At 48.5% G+C, this 16737-nt stretch overlaps 1 protein-coding gene across 1 annotated transcript; it reads right to left on the minus strand.

Annotated features, from left to right (window-relative positions):
• Positions 1–13886: 13886 nt before the first annotated feature.
• Positions 13887–15897, minus strand: LOC123088049 (cytochrome P450 76M5). Its single transcript, XM_044510201.1, has one exon. The coding sequence runs from the start codon at positions 15705–15707 to the stop codon at positions 14166–14168; it is 1542 nt and encodes a 513-aa protein (XP_044366136.1). The 5' UTR covers positions 15708–15897; the 3' UTR covers positions 13887–14165.
• Positions 15898–16737: the final 840 nt, after the last annotated feature.

The following is a 16737-nucleotide window of genomic DNA, read 5'->3' on the forward strand; positions in this document are numbered from 1 at the left end:
AAGAGGCACGAGGCTTGGACCATATTGAAATCGCTTGCCTCCGCCTGTACCTCCTGTACTACCTCGACTTGTAGCACTACGCACTTCCGTGATTGCTGAGGCAGCGGAGACGGCTGACGCGGTGTCGGAATTGGAGGAGGAGTGGCACGTGTTGGTGGACTTGGAGGAGGAGGAGTGGCCTCACGCGTTGGCTGAGTTGAAGCAGGAGGAGTGGCCTCACGCGTTGGCTGAGTTGAAGCAGGAGGAGTGGCCTGAAGTTGTGTCGTACTTGGAGGAGCGTGAGTCGTCTACTCCTCGTCACCTCCTGGAATGCCAAGATCTAGCTGATGCGGTGTTGGTGACCTCCAAAAGATGATGCAATCCTTTCTCCATAGGATGATACGATGTATGGCCTCTCCCAGTGTGTGCTCCTCGTCACCTCCAGGCATGTCAAGCTGTAGCCCTGAATATTGGTCCACCACCTCATCAACCACAACACGAGCATAGCCGGATGGAATCGTTATGAAACAGTAGGTTGCCCCGGGGGGATTTGTATAAGCAACGGCGTCTGCCGCCTTCATGGATATGTTCTTTATTTTGAAGTGTAGCTCACTGTTAGTGTTCTCCATGATGTCATCCACAGGGTATCTATCCAGCAGTGCGTCGCCCGGGGCGGAACCCATGCTTCTTCTCAGCATGGATGGAACGGTGCTATCCAATGCTGGATCATCCGCTAGCTGCGGCCGCTGTTGAGACCCCCTTTCCTGGCTAAGTGAGTTGATCGGCTGCTGTGGCCGCTGGAATTTGAGTGCCAAGTCCGCGTGCGCTGATTCTAGGCCTTGAAGGCGTTCTGCTTCCTGCTTCATCTGCTTGTCCTCTAGCTTCTTCTTTTTCTCCTCCTCCATCTTCCTTCTCGCACAGCTTCTGTAGTCGGCATTCCACTCAGAAAAGCCCTCATACCACGGAACAACGCCCTTGCCTCGTGTTCTTCCCGGGTGTTTAGGATTTCCCAGGGCGCGCGTAAGCTCGTCGTTCTCTCTATTGGGCGTGAACACCCCCTTTCGAGCTTCTTCTATTGCTTCAAGTAACTTAACATCGGCTCCTTTAAGACATGCCTTCTTCGAAACCTCGCCTGTCTCGGGTCCAACGCCCCCCATGTGCATAGAACCAAGTTCTGCACCTGGGGGGGCAGCTCAATGTAACTGGAGTGACCTGTGTAGCCAGCATCTCTTGCTCAGACTTATCCCACTTAGGCATTGCCACCGCATAGCCACCTGGCCCCAGCCTATGGAATTGCTTCTTTTTTGCGGCATTGGCCTTGTTTTTTTCAGACCGTTCCTTAGATAATTTTGATCCCTTGAATTTCACGAAAGCGTCCCAGTGTTCTCTTTGGTTCTCCAGTGTTCCCTTAAATTCTGGAGTCTTCTTTCCTACTTTGACATAGTTATTCGATACAGTTTTCTTGTGGTTCTGAATGCAATTGCCATCTTCCTAAGAGCAGCGTCCTTGACTTTCTCCACATATGCAGTTGTGAAATGATCTGGTAGGGTGAAATGTTCCATGAGATTTTCCCAAAGCATAGTTTTTGCTCTGTTGTCGACAAAAGTAAGATCTGGACGGGGATTTGATGGCTCTTTCCATTCTTGAAGGGAGATCGGGAGTTTGTCCTTCACAAAAACTCCGCACTGACGAACGAACTTGTTCGCAATGTTCTTAGGTGCTATTGGTTTGCCATTAGTTTTGATGGCATCGATGTTGTACTTTACGCCCTCCTTCAACTTTTTTGCCCGGGCCTCGCACTCTGCTTGTAGAAGATTTGCTCGATCCGGAGGGCTGAAAGAAGAAATATCGATTCGTTAATAAATCATCAAATCATTTAAAACATGTGATGATCACCAGATGTCTGCTATATAAATATACCTCGCCGGACTCTGTTATTTCAAGATCAACATTTTCTTCGCCATCATAATCATTAATTTCTTCGCCATGATAATCAAAGTCGTCGTCCATGACTTCATCAATTCGGTCGTCGCGATTGAATATCATATCATCACCCTCCCCGGTATTGTTCAGATATTGGGAGCCGCCATCTTCTGCATTTCGATCATCTGGCACGCGAGGGGAGCGTGATCTCGAACAGGGCCTCTTCCCCCTCTCTGCCGGTATTGTCCGCCATAGCTTTTATTTAACTAATCCAGAAGAAATATAAAACAATTTAGTATTCAAATTACGATGCATGCATGCAATCAATAAGGAAATCCTGAATCATAGTACATAATATGCATCGTCTCGAATAATATATAATCTCGAATACATCGTCTCGAATACTATATATTGAATACATCACTAGCTAGCTAGCTAATAAAGATCGAATACTACAGAATAATCTAGGCCACTCGCGGTTCCTGAGGCGCGGGCGGTGGACACCCAAAGAGAAGGAACCATCACAGGATCATAGCTCCGATCATCTCCCCAAAGACCCTGCCAGGTATTGGAGAACCTGACGTCCATAGCAGCCATGTAGCGACGGACGTGCTCGTCCTCCTCCCTGACACGGAGACGCACCACCTCCGGCGGGGCCGGCTCCCTCTGCACCGAAAGTGGCCCACGGGAATGCCACCAAAGGAGCTCAGGGTCGACGACGGGACCCTGGTTCCTCACCAAGCGGCTAGCCCTGAAGGTAGCACCTCCCAGTGCCAGCCCGGCGGAGCCCAGTCCCGAACATGGGTCCTCTAAAGCAGGACGTCATCGCGAACGGGTCGACGGCGAGGATGCGGGCCGGGCATCGTCGAGAACAAATACTATACACCGCAAAAGTAACATTTTTTAAATGATTGGATTGTGATTTCTTATATGCAAATTCTAAATTTCTATAACTAAAATTATAAGAAACTAAAAACTAACATTTCTATAACATTTCTATAACAATTTGAAATTAATCTAATTCATCTAGCTAAAACTAACATTTCTATAACATTTCTAACATTTCTATATACTATTTGACATTAATCTAATCTAATTAATTAATTCATCTAAAACATTTGTATAAAAAACGGAAAAAACTAAAAACTAAAAACTAAAAACAGAATCGTGTGTGTGTGTGTGTGCGCGCGCGTGTGTGTGTGTGCACGCGCGTGCGCGCATGAGCGTGTGCACCTACGGCGCCGGCAGCGCGACGGCTTCGATTGGAGGGAGGAGAGGGGCCGGGGAGAGGGGCTCATAGCACGGGCGAGGTCGAGGTGACGGCGACGGCGACGGCGAGGCGAGGGGGCGGCGAGGCAGAGGGTACGGCGGCGGTCGGCGACGGGGACGGCGATGGGGGTGGCAACGAGGGGCGGCGGCGGCGGCGACGAGGGCAGCAACGAGGGGCGGCGGCGACGGGGCAGAGGAGAAGAAGTAGATGGAGAGATGAGAAACTGACGAAATTTTGAAGTGTTTTCTTCTATAGAACCCCCCTTTAGTACCGGTTGGAGCCACCAATCTGTACTAAAGGGCTGTTTTGGCCAGGCGAAGCGGTGGGAGCGCCCCCCTTTAGTACCGTGTGGTGGCTACAACCGGTACTAAAGACGCCCCCTTTAGTACCGGTTGGTGCGACAACCCGGTACTAAAGGTCTGCACTGGCACAGGTGCGGTGCGGGCAAGTTTAGTCCCACCTCGCTAGGCGAGGGGCGCCCGCACCTATTTAAAAGCCCCGGCGCGGCTGCTCTCTCAAACTCCTCTTTATAGAAGGCTTCTCGGCCTAACTCTGCCGCTCTACCCTGTGGGCCTACTGGGCCTTGCGGGCCTACATCCTGGCCCAACTACAGGTTGGGTTACTAGTCGTATGAAGGCCATTGTGGCCCAGTACGTGGCCTTCTTTTATTTACTTTTGTTCTCAAAAAAAATTAGTTTTTTTCTTTTCTACTTTATTTATTTTCATTTACTTATTTCCGTATATTTTTTCTTTAGGTACAAAAAATTACAAACTTTCTATTAGTGTCAGTAGTTTTCATATTTGAATAGTTTAAATTTGAATTATTTAACCAACTAATTTGTAGACGAAGTGCATCCAGTTTTTGCACATAAAATTTCTTCGCGTTTCAAATACCAAAACACATAAGTACCCTAACTATTACAAAGATTCCCTCCGGTTTGTTCGAAGCGGCACTTTCCAGATATATAAGTCCGGAAAGTCACTACAGAAGAAAGTGATGACGGTGAAGCCTATCACATCCCAGAGAGGGATCTTTGGGTGTGAAATTTTTTCTTCACGGGTGTCCCTTTGTACCATAACCATGGACGATCTTCATCATTTAACGGGATGCTCGGATCAATATTCACTGTGAATGGAGCAATTTCATCAAACTTTTCATAATCTTCTGACATGTTTGTCTTGTCATCCACTTCCAAGATGTTTCTTTTCCCCGAAAGAACTATGTGGCGCTTTGGCTCATCGTATGATGCATTTGCTTCCTTATCTTTTCTTTTTCTCGGCCTGGTAGACATGTCTTTCACATAGAAAACCTACGCGATATCATTGGCTAGGACGAATGGTTCGTCTGCATACGCAAGATTCTTGAGATCCACTGTTGCCATTCCGTCTGTGGGTCTTCCATTACCCCGCCTCGTGTCATATTGACCCATTTGCACCGAAACAAACAGGCCTTCAAACCACCTCCATAGTTAAGTTCCCATATGTCCTCTATGTAACCATAATATGTTTTCTTTCCCGTGTTGGTTGTTGCATCAAAGTGGGCACCACTGTTTTGGTTGGTGCTCTTCTTATCTTGGGCGATCATGTAAAATGTATTCCCATTTATCTCGTACCCTTTGAAAGTCATTATATTCGAAGATGGTAACTAGGACAGCAAGTACAGGTCATCTTCAATATCGCCATCATGCATGGCACGTGTCTGCAACCAACCGGCGAAAGTCCCCGTTTGTTCACGTGTAATCGAGTCGTCAGACTGCTCTGGGTGTTTGGAGTGTAGAAAATTCTTGTGTTCCTCCATATATGGAGCCACCAAGGCGGAATTCTGTAGAACTGTGTAGTGTGCTTCAGTGAGAGAATGCCCGTCCATACATATTATTTGATCCCCTCCTAGCGTGCCTTTTCCATCCAGTCTGCCCTTATGCCGCGATTCAGGAACACCAATCGGCTTAAGGTCAGGAATAAATTCAATAGAAAACTCAATGACCTCCTCATTTTCATGGCCCTTCGAGATGCTTCCTTCTGGCCTAGCACGGTTATGAACATATTTCTTCAAGACTCCCATGAACCTATCAAAGGGGAACATATTGTGTAGAAATACAGGACCCAAAACGTGAATCTCTTCGCAAAGGTGAACTACGATGTGCGTCACGATGTTGAAGAAGGATGGTGGGAACACCAACTCGAAACTGACAAGACATTGCACCCAATCATTCTGTAACCTTGGTATGATTTCTGGATCGATTACCTTCTGAAAGATTGCATTGAGGAATGCACATAGCTTCACAATGGCTAATCGAACGTTTTCCAGTAGAAGCCCCCTCAATGCAACCGGAAGCAGTTGCGTCATAATCACGTGGCAGACATGAGACTTTAGGTTCTGGAACTTTTTATCTGCCATATTTATTATTCCCTTTATATTCGATGAGAAGCCAGATGGTACCTTCATACTGAGCAGGCATTCAAAGAAGATTTCCTTCTCTTCTTTGGTAAGAGCATAGCAGGCATGACCCTGATGTATGTCGTCTTTTCCGTGCATACGTTGCTGGTCCTCCCATGCCTCCGGTGTATCTTTTGTCTTCCCATACACGCCCAAAGATTCTTAGTCACGTGCATCACGTCGATTGCGGAGTGGACCTCTAGGTCTTTCCAATAGGGCAGGTCCCAAAATATAGATTTCTTCTTCCACATGGGTGCGCGTCCGTAAGCGTCCTTCGGAACAGGTTGTCTGCCAGGACCCTTTCCAAAGATTACCTTCAAATCCTTGACCATATCATGTACATCAGCATCAGTACGGTGGCGAGGCTTCGTCCGGTGATCCGCCTCACCTTTGAAATGCCTGCCTTTCTTTCTTATGGGATGCCTGCTCGGAAGAAATCGACGATGTCCCAGGTACACATTCTTCCTACAACTATCCAAATATATACTGTCGGTATCATCTAAACAGTGCGTGCATCCGCGGTATCCCTTGTTTGTTTGTCCTGAAAGGTTACTGAGAGCAGGCCAATCATTGATGGTCATGAATAGCAACGCCTTTAGGTCAAATTCTTCCTGTTTGTGCTCATCCCATGCACGTACACCTTTTCCATTCCATAGCTGTAATAGTTCTTCAACTAATGGCCTTAGGTACACATTAATGTCGTTGTCGGGTTGCTTAGGGCCTTGGATGAGCACTGGCATCATAATGAACTTCCGCTTCATGCACAACCAAGGAGGAAGGTTATACAAACATAGAGTCATAGGCCACGTGCTATGGTTGCTGCTCTGCTCCCCAAAAGGATTAATGCCATCTGCGCTTAGACCAAACCATACGTTTCTTGGGTCACCTGCAAACTCATCCCTGTACTTTCTCTCGATTTTTCTCCACTGCGACCCGTCAGCGGGTACTCTCAACTTTCCTTCTTTCTTACGGTCTTCTCCATGCCATCGCATCGCCTTGGCATGCTCTTTGTTTTGGAACAAACGTTTCAACCATGGTATTATAGGAGCATACCACATCACCTTGGCAGGAATCTTCTTCCTGGGGCGCTCGCCCTCGACATCACCAGGGTCATCGCGGCTGATCTTATAGCGCAATGCACCGCATACCGGGCACGCATTCAAATCCTCGTACTCAACACGATAGAGGATGCAGTCATAAGGGCATGCATGTATCTTCTGCACCTCTAACCCTAGAGGGCAGACAGCCTTCTTTGCTTCGTATGTACTCTCAGGCAATTCGTTGTCCTTTGGAAGCATATTCTTTATCATTACCAGCAACTTTCCAAATCCCTTGTCAGATACACCATTCTCTGTCTTCCATTGCAACAATTCCAGTGTGGTGTCCATCTTTTTCTTGTCACCTTCGCAATTCGGGTACAACAATTTCTTGTGATCCTCTAACATGCGCTGCAACTTTTTCTTCTCCTTTTCACTTGCGCAGTTTCTCTTTGCATCGGCAATGGCCCGACCTAGATCATCAGCGGGCTCATATGATGCCTCTTCTTCAACTTCTTCCCGCATGGCCGGCTCAGCTTCTTCCCCCATTGTTGTATCATCGTATTCAGGGAACCCATGGCCAGGATAGCTATTGTCATCCTCTTCTTTTTCATTGTCTTCCCTCATAACCCCTCTTTCTCCGTGCTTGGTCGAAACATTATAGTGAGGCATGAAATCGGACTCAAACAGGTGGACGTGAATGGTTCTTGAGTTAGAGTAACTGTAATAATTCTTACAGCAAGCACATGGACAAGGCATAAAACCATCCTCCCGCTTGTTTGCCTGAGATGCAATCAGAAAAGTATGCACGCCTCAAAGAACTGGGGAGAGCATCGGTCATCGTACATCCATTGCCGACGCATCTTCATTACACACCATCGAATAGACCAAATTAATACAAGTTCATACATAAAGTTCATACAACACTTAAATGCAACATACAAAAAACTCTCTAGCTAAAGCATTTAAATGCAACAACAAATGCGATCAAGATTGCAACTAAGGTAACAATTGATCCAACAGCATAATGATACCAAGCCTCACTATCAATGGCATACTTTCTAATCTTTCTAATCTTCAACCGCATTTTCTCCATCTTGATCTTGTGATCATCGACGACATCGGCAACATGCAACTCCAATTCCATCTTCTCCCCCTCAATTATTTTCAATTTTTCTTTAAAATACTCGTTTTCTCTTTCAACTAAATTTAACCTCTCGACAATAGGGTCGGTTGGAATTTCCAGTTCACATACCTCCTAGATAAAAATATCGATGTCAATTTGATGGGCATAATTTGTCATAAACATGAAATGCAACAAATAGTTTTAAAAGAGAATATACCACATCCGAATCATAACACGGACGAGGGCCGACGGGGACGGATATCAAAACCATGGCACTACATATAACAAACAACGTACGGGTAAGATAATTATACAAGTAACTATATATCTAAATCACACATACATGATTTTTTTATATAAAAAAGATAAGAACAAGATGCTCACCATAAGGTGGTGCTGGCGAAGGGTCGGTGCGGACGATCGACGGTGGTTACGACGAAGACGGGAAGGCACTAAGTAAACCACACCTACATATGCAAACTAAGAGTTATTTTATGCTCAAATTGCATATAAATCAAATAAACTACCACATATAATTCCTCCCAAATTACTAAAACCCACAAATTAATCACTATATAAAGCATCGCAAGAGCTAATCTAGCAATGAGAGATGAAAGGACAAAGTTGCTAACCTTTGTGATCACTTGAATGGATGTGGGCCTTCAAATCTTGAAAAAATTTGGGCAAAATGTGTGATGAGCTCGAGGGGAAGAGAGGAAGAACAGAGAGGAGAGGGGAAAGGGGGAAGAACAGAGAGAGCTGGACAAAGGGTTTATATGTAGGATGACCTGTAGTACCGGTTTGTGGCACGAACCGATACTAAAGGTGCTGGACGGGCTCCAGTCTGACAACATCATGCCACCACTCTCTTTATTACCGGTTCGTGGCACGAACCGGTGCTAAAGGTTCGCCACGAACCGGCACTACTAAGAGTGGCCCGCCTAGCCATTGGAATCGGCACTAATGGTCACATTACTGCCGGCTCAATTTCAAACCGGGACTAATGAGCTGCACATTAGACCCTTTTTCTACTAGTGTAAACTCAACTAGTTCCTCTAAAAAAACTAGACTCAACTAGTAGACTGAATCCTAATTAGAGGATAATACGAGAGAGAATGATTATACCCTTGATGTGTATGTTGCTGGCTTTGAGGTGTTCTCGGGTCTGCTTGCCGACTGACCGTCGTGTCGAGATTCGTCCTCATTCCGCACCATGCCAACGTCTGATTCAACCTAGAGTCGGCCACTTCAGCCCTGAGCCTTCTTCGTGTTTCAACCCCATGCCACCACTGCCCCGCTCCAACCACTACTAGGAAAAGCCTTTACACAGGATCTTACCAGTAGCGAGTTTTATAAGGCGCTGCTGCAATTTATCAGTAGGGCGCTCCACCAGAACTCGCTGCTAAAAGAAAAGTAGCAGTAGCGCGCCACCTCTAAGCCAAGCTACTGCTATAATTCCCACGACCCCGCCACGGAGCTAGTTATAGCAGCAGCGCGTTAAATAGAAGGGCGCTACTGCTAGGTAGTTTAGCAGTAGCGCCTTTACGTACACCGCGCTACTGCTAAAACTAGCTATCTCACCACCCACACGCTCTCCTCTCTATTCGATCCACACTCACTCGATCTCCCCCTCAACCCCCCCCCCCTCCCCCCTCCCCATGCCGGTCCTCCCCCGTCGGCCGCCGTCGCCTACCCCTCCTCCCTCTGCGCCGCGGTCACCTCCTCCTGCTCACTGGACTCGGTACCGCCCTCCTCCTCCGTCCTCCCTCGACTTGCCGCCAGCCGGCCCCTCCTCGCTCCGCCCTTCCTACTCCGTCCTACTCTCTCCTCCCTCCTCCAGTCGCTCCTCCTTCTCCCTCCTCCCTCCTCCATCCACAACCCCTCCTCCCTACTACATTTTGATTTAGTAGGCTAGGTCATATGCAACATTTTGATTTAGTTCATATGATTTAGTTGATTTAGTAGGCTAGTTGATTCAGAACATTTTGATTTTGTTGATTTAGTAGGCAAGTTGATCTAGTAGGCTAGTTGATTTAGTTGATTTATAGGACATTTTGATTTATTTGATTTAGTAGGCAAGTTGATTTAATAGGCTAGTTGATTTAGTTTATATATAGAACATTTTGATTTAGTTGATTTAGTATGCTAGTTGATAGCTCTGAAGATTTGGTACCACCTAGCTGTGAAAATATAAGTGAAGAAGAACCAAAAAAATCACATGCTACTGTTTTTATTTTGTGTGAAGTGGATCGTTAATCCTTTGCTCGTATTGCTTTAGGAAAATGGCGCCACCACCACCACCACCATGTCAATTGTGCAACTCAAGGTGCGCCAGCAGCCTTGCAACTGGCAAGCTGTTCGGCATCTACTTCCAGCCGAGTTTTCGTCATGTGGTGATAAGAAATTATATGAAATGTAACAACTATTTTATTTTTAGTGTTGGCATTACTGCATTGTGTCATTTTTCTTTTTTACACAGATCGTCCCATGCAATGTGTGGTTGAAATTCAACAAGCTGACAGGAGACATTGTGACATTTGACGCTCCTGGGGAACCGTACACTATGGAGGTCGAGAAAGGACGCAATATTTCGCAAATTGGAGGAGATGGATGGGCCCGTTTCCTCGCCCGCATGCGTCTTACTGGTGGTGAGTTGATCAGCTTCTCCTTCAGAGCAGAAGGACCCAAGCTGGCTGTCATTTATATCAACCTGGTGGAAAATGATGAAGATGGCGAAGATGACGAAGATGATGAAGATAATGAGGACCCACTCGATGAAGATGATGAGGACCCACTTCATGAAGCCATCGTAGCTCAAAAAATGAGGCTGAGCGAGGAGGAGGTGTGCAACCTATGGGACATAATTCCGCCACGTGCTCACTTTGTTGGGGTGCCATTCGTGACCCGCCTGACAAGTACCATGGTCGATCGACATGATATGGTATGTTATACTTACAAATGCAAATTATCTGATTACATGCTTAGTGTAGGGTCCAATGATATGTTGTGTGGAATCTAGTCGATGATATGCTTTAGTGTAGAGTTCGATCACATGCTTATTAGTGTAGAATTTAAGGAACTATTAATAGTGTAGATAATCCATATATATTATTTGCAAGAGTATGTGTGAGGCTATTTATTAATTGATATGTTTTTCTTTTTCAGAAATTGGCAAAGAGTCTATCTGTGAGTTATGGTATCAAGCCTGATGAAGAAGGCTCAGCTGGACTACGCCTTACCGCAAGGGGCTCCGTCACAATCTGTAATTACCGCATGGACACGGATGATCGCACACACTTAAACTCGGTTGGGTGAAAGAGATTCCTCAATGGCAAGAATCTTCGTGTTGGACAGGCCATCCTAATTACTATCAGGAACACCAACCGCCCAGGCTTGAGGATGATGATCGTCTTCGATATCATCTAGAACTACATATGTGTGTGTGGCTATATCATCTAGAACTACATATGATGATCGTCGTCGATATCATCTAGAACTACATATGATGATCGTCGTCGATATCATCTAGAACTACATTTGATGATCATGGTCGATATCACCAAGTACTGCTTGAGGATGCATGTTGACTATATATGAAATTGTTATCTAGTTTTCCCTTTGTTCCAAATTACTCGTCGTGGTTTGGACCACGACGAGTAATTTGGAACGAAGGGAGTACTACCTAGTACCTATAATGTTTTATGAAATTGATATCTAGTAGTACCTAGTATCTGGACCGAAACGGGGTAGGAAGCCGGGGAAAATGATGAAAGATATAGCAAGTGAGGGGCTAGGAAACCGCTACAGCTAACTAATAGTAGCGCGTTCCAGAAAAGCGTTGCTGATATAGTCAATAGTAGTAGCGCGGGTACAAACTGCGCTACTACTAAGAGTTAGCTGTAGCGCCTTACTAGTAGCGCCGCTTCCCGCGCTGCTGCTAGCCTCAAAACCCGCGCTACTATTAGAATTTTCTCTAGCAGTGAACCCCTCCAACCCCTCCATCGCACGCCACTAGAGCTCGCTCCGATGGTCGCCAGCCACCATAACCCCTCCACGACATGCCTCACTGGACAAATTCCTCTAGGCCATTGCCTGATCGGGTCACAAACCGCCGAAAAATGGCCCGATCTGCTGGATTCAGTGGCTCTCCAACTTGGATTTTGGGCTATTGGTGTTGAAACAGTCCTCTGACCGTTGTCACGGCATGCATTATCTCTATCGTGGCAGCCGTTCTGTTAGCGCATCCAACGGGTCAGCTTATCCACTAACCCACTACTCCTCGTATAGCTCAAGTTGTTAGCCATTCTGTTAGCTGATCCCTCTCACTGTACTTGTATAAATTGTGGCAATGTCAATGAACAAAGTGTGCAGCGCAAACCCTCTCTCTCGTTCCTTACATGGTATCAGACGTTCAGTACTGATCGTCCCCGCTTCCGCTCATTCTCCCTGCTCATGGCTTCCCCGGCGTCCTTTGCTTCCGGCGACCTCAACCCGCTCGCCGTCCTTGAGCCACCGACCGCCGCAGCCCTCCGCCATGTCCCAATTCATGACCACATCCCCATCACCCTCGACCTACACACTCCCTCCTTCTCCACCTAGCGTACGTATTTCTCTCTGACGTTCCGCGAGTTCGGCATCCGCGACCACGTCGACGGATCGGTGGATGCCATGGCCATGCAGCATGATGTCCACTGGCTAGCTGTGGATGCCACCATCGTCAAGTGGCTCTATCGCACGGTGTCTCGCGAGATTCTCTCGCACATCATCCGCGACAACGGCACCGCGCTGGGCGCCTGGACCTCCATCTGCCAGCTCTTCCTCGACAATCGTCTCCAGCGCCAGGTACTGTTAACCACCGAGTTCTATAGCCTGACGCAGGATGGGATGGGGCTGTTCGACTACTGCTTGCGCCTCAAGGTCCTCGCCGACGAGCTGCGCGACGTGGGCGCGGCCGTCTCCGACGCCACCATGCTCACAAACCTCATTCGTGGGCTGGGTCCCGACTATGCCAACGCCGCCTCCAACCTCAACCTGCTGACGGAGCCAACGTTCGCGCGCGCCGTCAACTACCTACGCCTCGAGGAACGGCGCATGCCGCACGCCTCGCTGCAGCGCGCCCAGACGGCCCTGGCCGTCGGCACCACGCGCGCTCCGGCCGCGCCCAACCCCGTCCCCGCGCCCGCGGCCCCTCCGGCGGCCGCGTCTCCACCCGGCAACACCCGCAAGAAGAAACGCGGGCACGACGGGCGTCCCCGCTCCTCCGGCCAGACTTCGGCCGGGCCTCGTCCACCAGCTCCGCCGGCTGCACCGGCGCCGTGGTTCGGCGAGACGAAGAAATGAGAGAGAGAGAGAGGGGGGGGGGGGGGGGGGGGAACCACGGAGTTATCCCGTGCCATTTCAATTGCGGCGCAAATGAAAAGGAACTCTTCGCTGCCGGTGAGAGCGAAGACCATAATGCCGGTTGGTGACGGCAATGAAGAGGATTCTTCATTCCCTATGGTAATGAAGAGTAACCCTTCATTTGTGATGGCAACAACTGCATGATAAAATTGAAATTTCTTCAAACGGGGGGTACAGTTTCGTGATTTCATAAAAAAAATGTAATAATTTTTAAAACAAACCAGGGACAACCATGGTTACTTTGTGGCAGCGACTTGCAGTAAGATTCCTTTTGCTGAAGATACGAGTACAACGAAAATGCGCGTCCTCCAGGACGGCTTCTAGCAGTGTCTGTCGGTTTCAATAGGCCGATGGTTAAAGCAGACTACATAGGGTTTCTTTTTTTTTTTTTTTGCGGGGACTACAAGGTATTGTTGAGGTACTGAACAATGGATGCAATTCCTCGAGTCGGTGTTAGTTGGATGCCAAAAAAAAAGAGGTTAAAGCAGACTATATAGATGTCGTTGAGGTAATGCCTTATCAAAGGACATGTGCGCTCATCAGGTGCGCCTGCAACGTGTTTCGGAAAAACAAATTGCTTACCCCACTAAAAAAATCTTATCTTGTGAATCGTATAACATCTTTTTATTCTTATTCATAAATTTAAGATACATGCCATCTTACTTTCTATATTTTTTCTTATTAATATGACCAAAAGATGCCATAGGATACGAAACGACGCCTCATCGTGGCATGTTGCATCAACACTAACAGATTTTTGACCACAAAAGTTACTCCATCCATGTCCTATAATATAAGATGTTATTAGGAACAACATATAGAGAAAGTTCTAATCATAATCTTATCCACAAGATAAGAATAAGATAACATGTTATGTCCCCGCAAAAAAGAGATAAGAATAAGACAAAATGTTATGTTGACATCTAGTGTACGTATGACAGAAGAGTCATCCAATAACGAAATCTTGGTGAAGAAACACAGTGACGTGTACTTTCACGTTGTGACGTTCATTAATGAGGTGACCACGACGGGCACGGCCTTGAGTGGGACAGCCATCACGTTGGCGGTGGTGAACCTCTCGCTCACGTCCAGCTCCTCCGCCGACACGCCGTCCGGCAGCCGCCACTCGAACGCGTGCAGCAACGAGGCTAGGATGAACGGCAGGACGCGCTCCGCCATCGGCAGGCCGGGGCACAGCCTCCGGCCGGACCCGAACGGGATGAACTCGAACGCCTTGCCCCGGAAGTCCACCGCCTGGTCTGCATCGGCCATGCCCAGGAACCTCTCCGGCACGAACTCGTCGGGACTCTCCCACACCGCCGGGTCGCGCATTATCGCCCACGCGTTGAAGATGACTGTCGAGCCCTCCGGCACGGCGTAGCCGCCGATCTCCACGCCTTCCTCCACGGCCCGGTGGGGCAGCAGTATCGGCCCCACCGGGTGCAGCCGCATGGCCTCCTTCAACACGGCTTGGAGGTACGGCAAGCCCGCCGCGTCGGTCTCGTCGATGCTCTCCTTGCCGCCGACAGCGTCGTCTATCTCCGCGCGGACCTTGGCCATGACGCCTGGGTTCCGAAGCAGCTCGGCCATCGCCCACTCGACGGTGAGGGCCATGGTGTCGCTCCCGGCCGTGAACAGGTCGAACAAGATGGCTGTCAGGCCGTCGCGGGCGATCTTGCCCGTGGAGAAGAGCTCGAGGAGCGAGTCCAGGAAGTCACCGTGAGAAAGCTTCTCCTCCGTGGAGGTGTTGGCCATACGACAGTCGATTATGCCATCCAATATGAGGAAGATTTTCCCGATCCGCATCGCCGACCAGCGACGCCACCCTTGCAAGTCGAGCCGCCGAAGGAAAGGGACGAGGTCGGAGATGTTGGGCTTGGCGATCACCGCGACGAGTTCCTCGACGAGCTCCCGCACGCCCTGCCCTGACTCGGCGGCGCCCATGTCGACCACGTCGACGGAGCAGAGCGCGCTCGACACGAGGTTGAGCACGCCGGCGTACATGGCCTGGCCGACGTCCACCTCCCTCCCGGCGCGGCCGCGGAAGTAGCTCACCATGTCGCGCACCTTGCGCTCCCTGACGCCGCGCGCCGCGGCGAGGGCGCGCGGGGAGAAGGCGTGGGCGGCCGCGATGCCGCGCAGACTCTTCCAGAGCGGGTCGGAGCTGGGCAGCCACAACATAGACCGGTCGGCGAAGCCGAGGCCGCGCGCAGCGTCCGGGACGGCGCGGGCGGCCAGGCGCCGGTCGTGCCGAGTGAACGCCTCCCGGGCCGCGTCGCGCGAGGACACCACCACGGCGGTGGTGAGGCCGAGCCTGAGCGTCATGACGGGGCCGTGGGCGCGCGCGAGGCGCGCGAGCGTGTGGTGGAGGTTGCCGCGGCGGAGGCAGAGCAGGTTGCCGACGAGCGGGAGCGGCGTGGGGCCCGGCGGAATCCGCCCGGCCCCCGTGCCGGCACGGCGTGTGGGGCTGGCCAGGAAGTAGAGGAGCGAGGCGACCGCGAGCGTCGCCCATATCGGCCAGAGCTCGATCTCCATTAGCTCGTTCTTGTGGTTGTGGGGGCGGGTTGCTCAGGCGGGAGCCCGTCGCCCGTTGGTCTATGTAGTAGATGTAGATTGCACACTAGCTACTCGTGGCTGGTTAAGAAATGCTACGACGAACTTTTTTCAGAGGGAGCTTCACAGAAAAATACCAATGGAGGCCGAGCACCTCGTGGACTTAATTTATCTCCGCAGTCACATGCACTATATGGGTCTGAGCTGACCCGGTATTGTAGCGTCCTGTTCCCCCTATCGCTGCACTGCCACATGCATTCAGGCAGGAAGGATGCTTCATTGGAATCTAGCACTTGGAACAGCCCTCGACAACCGTTCCACTATATGCTAAGGCCTCTTTTGGTTCATAGGATAGGATTATCGTAAGAATAAGAATTTTGTAGGAAATGAGATGACATGTATCTCAAATCCTATGAGTAGGAATAGGAAACAAGATGTCATTTGGTTGACACCAAAGGAATTTTTCCATTGAGTCTAGGCTCATTTTTATTTTCCTATAAAATGTGGAGGATAGGAACCAATCCTATGTAGGAATAAGAATCCATTCCTATGAACCAAAGGGCTCTAAGGAAAAAATCCTATAAGAAATCCTATCCTCTAGAATTTCTATGAAATTCCTCCAAACCAAGGGAGGCCTAAGCCTGTTCCGGGGAAATACACTTGTGTTCGTGGGTGTATATGTACCCTATATGAGGATTTATTTTTAATTTTTTTATTAAAAGTCAAAATAGTTAAAACTTTTTTGACAAAAAACTTGACTAAGCTTTGCACTAGTATATAAATTTTCACGAAAAAAGCAAAAATTGACTTCACAGCAAAAAAAGACAAATTTTATTTGATATTACATGTCACTATTCACACTATTTTAGCCCAAAATTTGTCTTTTTGAAAATAAGTCAAAGAGATATTTTTTTTCTAGATTTTTTCTCACGAGTACAATAAAAGGTCAAGTTTATTTCAAAAATATTTTCAGGAATTATTGATTTTTTGTTGAATTACTAAAAATTTCTTC

This window comes from Triticum aestivum, chromosome 4A (genome assembly GCF_018294505.1).
Source record: "Triticum aestivum cultivar Chinese Spring chromosome 4A, IWGSC CS RefSeq v2.1, whole genome shotgun sequence".
NCBI lineage: Eukaryota > Viridiplantae > Streptophyta > Magnoliopsida > Poales > Poaceae > Triticum > Triticum aestivum.

Excerpts from the sequence above, each read along its gene's own strand:
- LOC123088049 (XM_044510201.1), bottom strand. The coding sequence starts at position 15,707 with ATGGAGATCGAGCTCTGGCCGATATGGGCGACGCTCGCGGTCGCCTCG.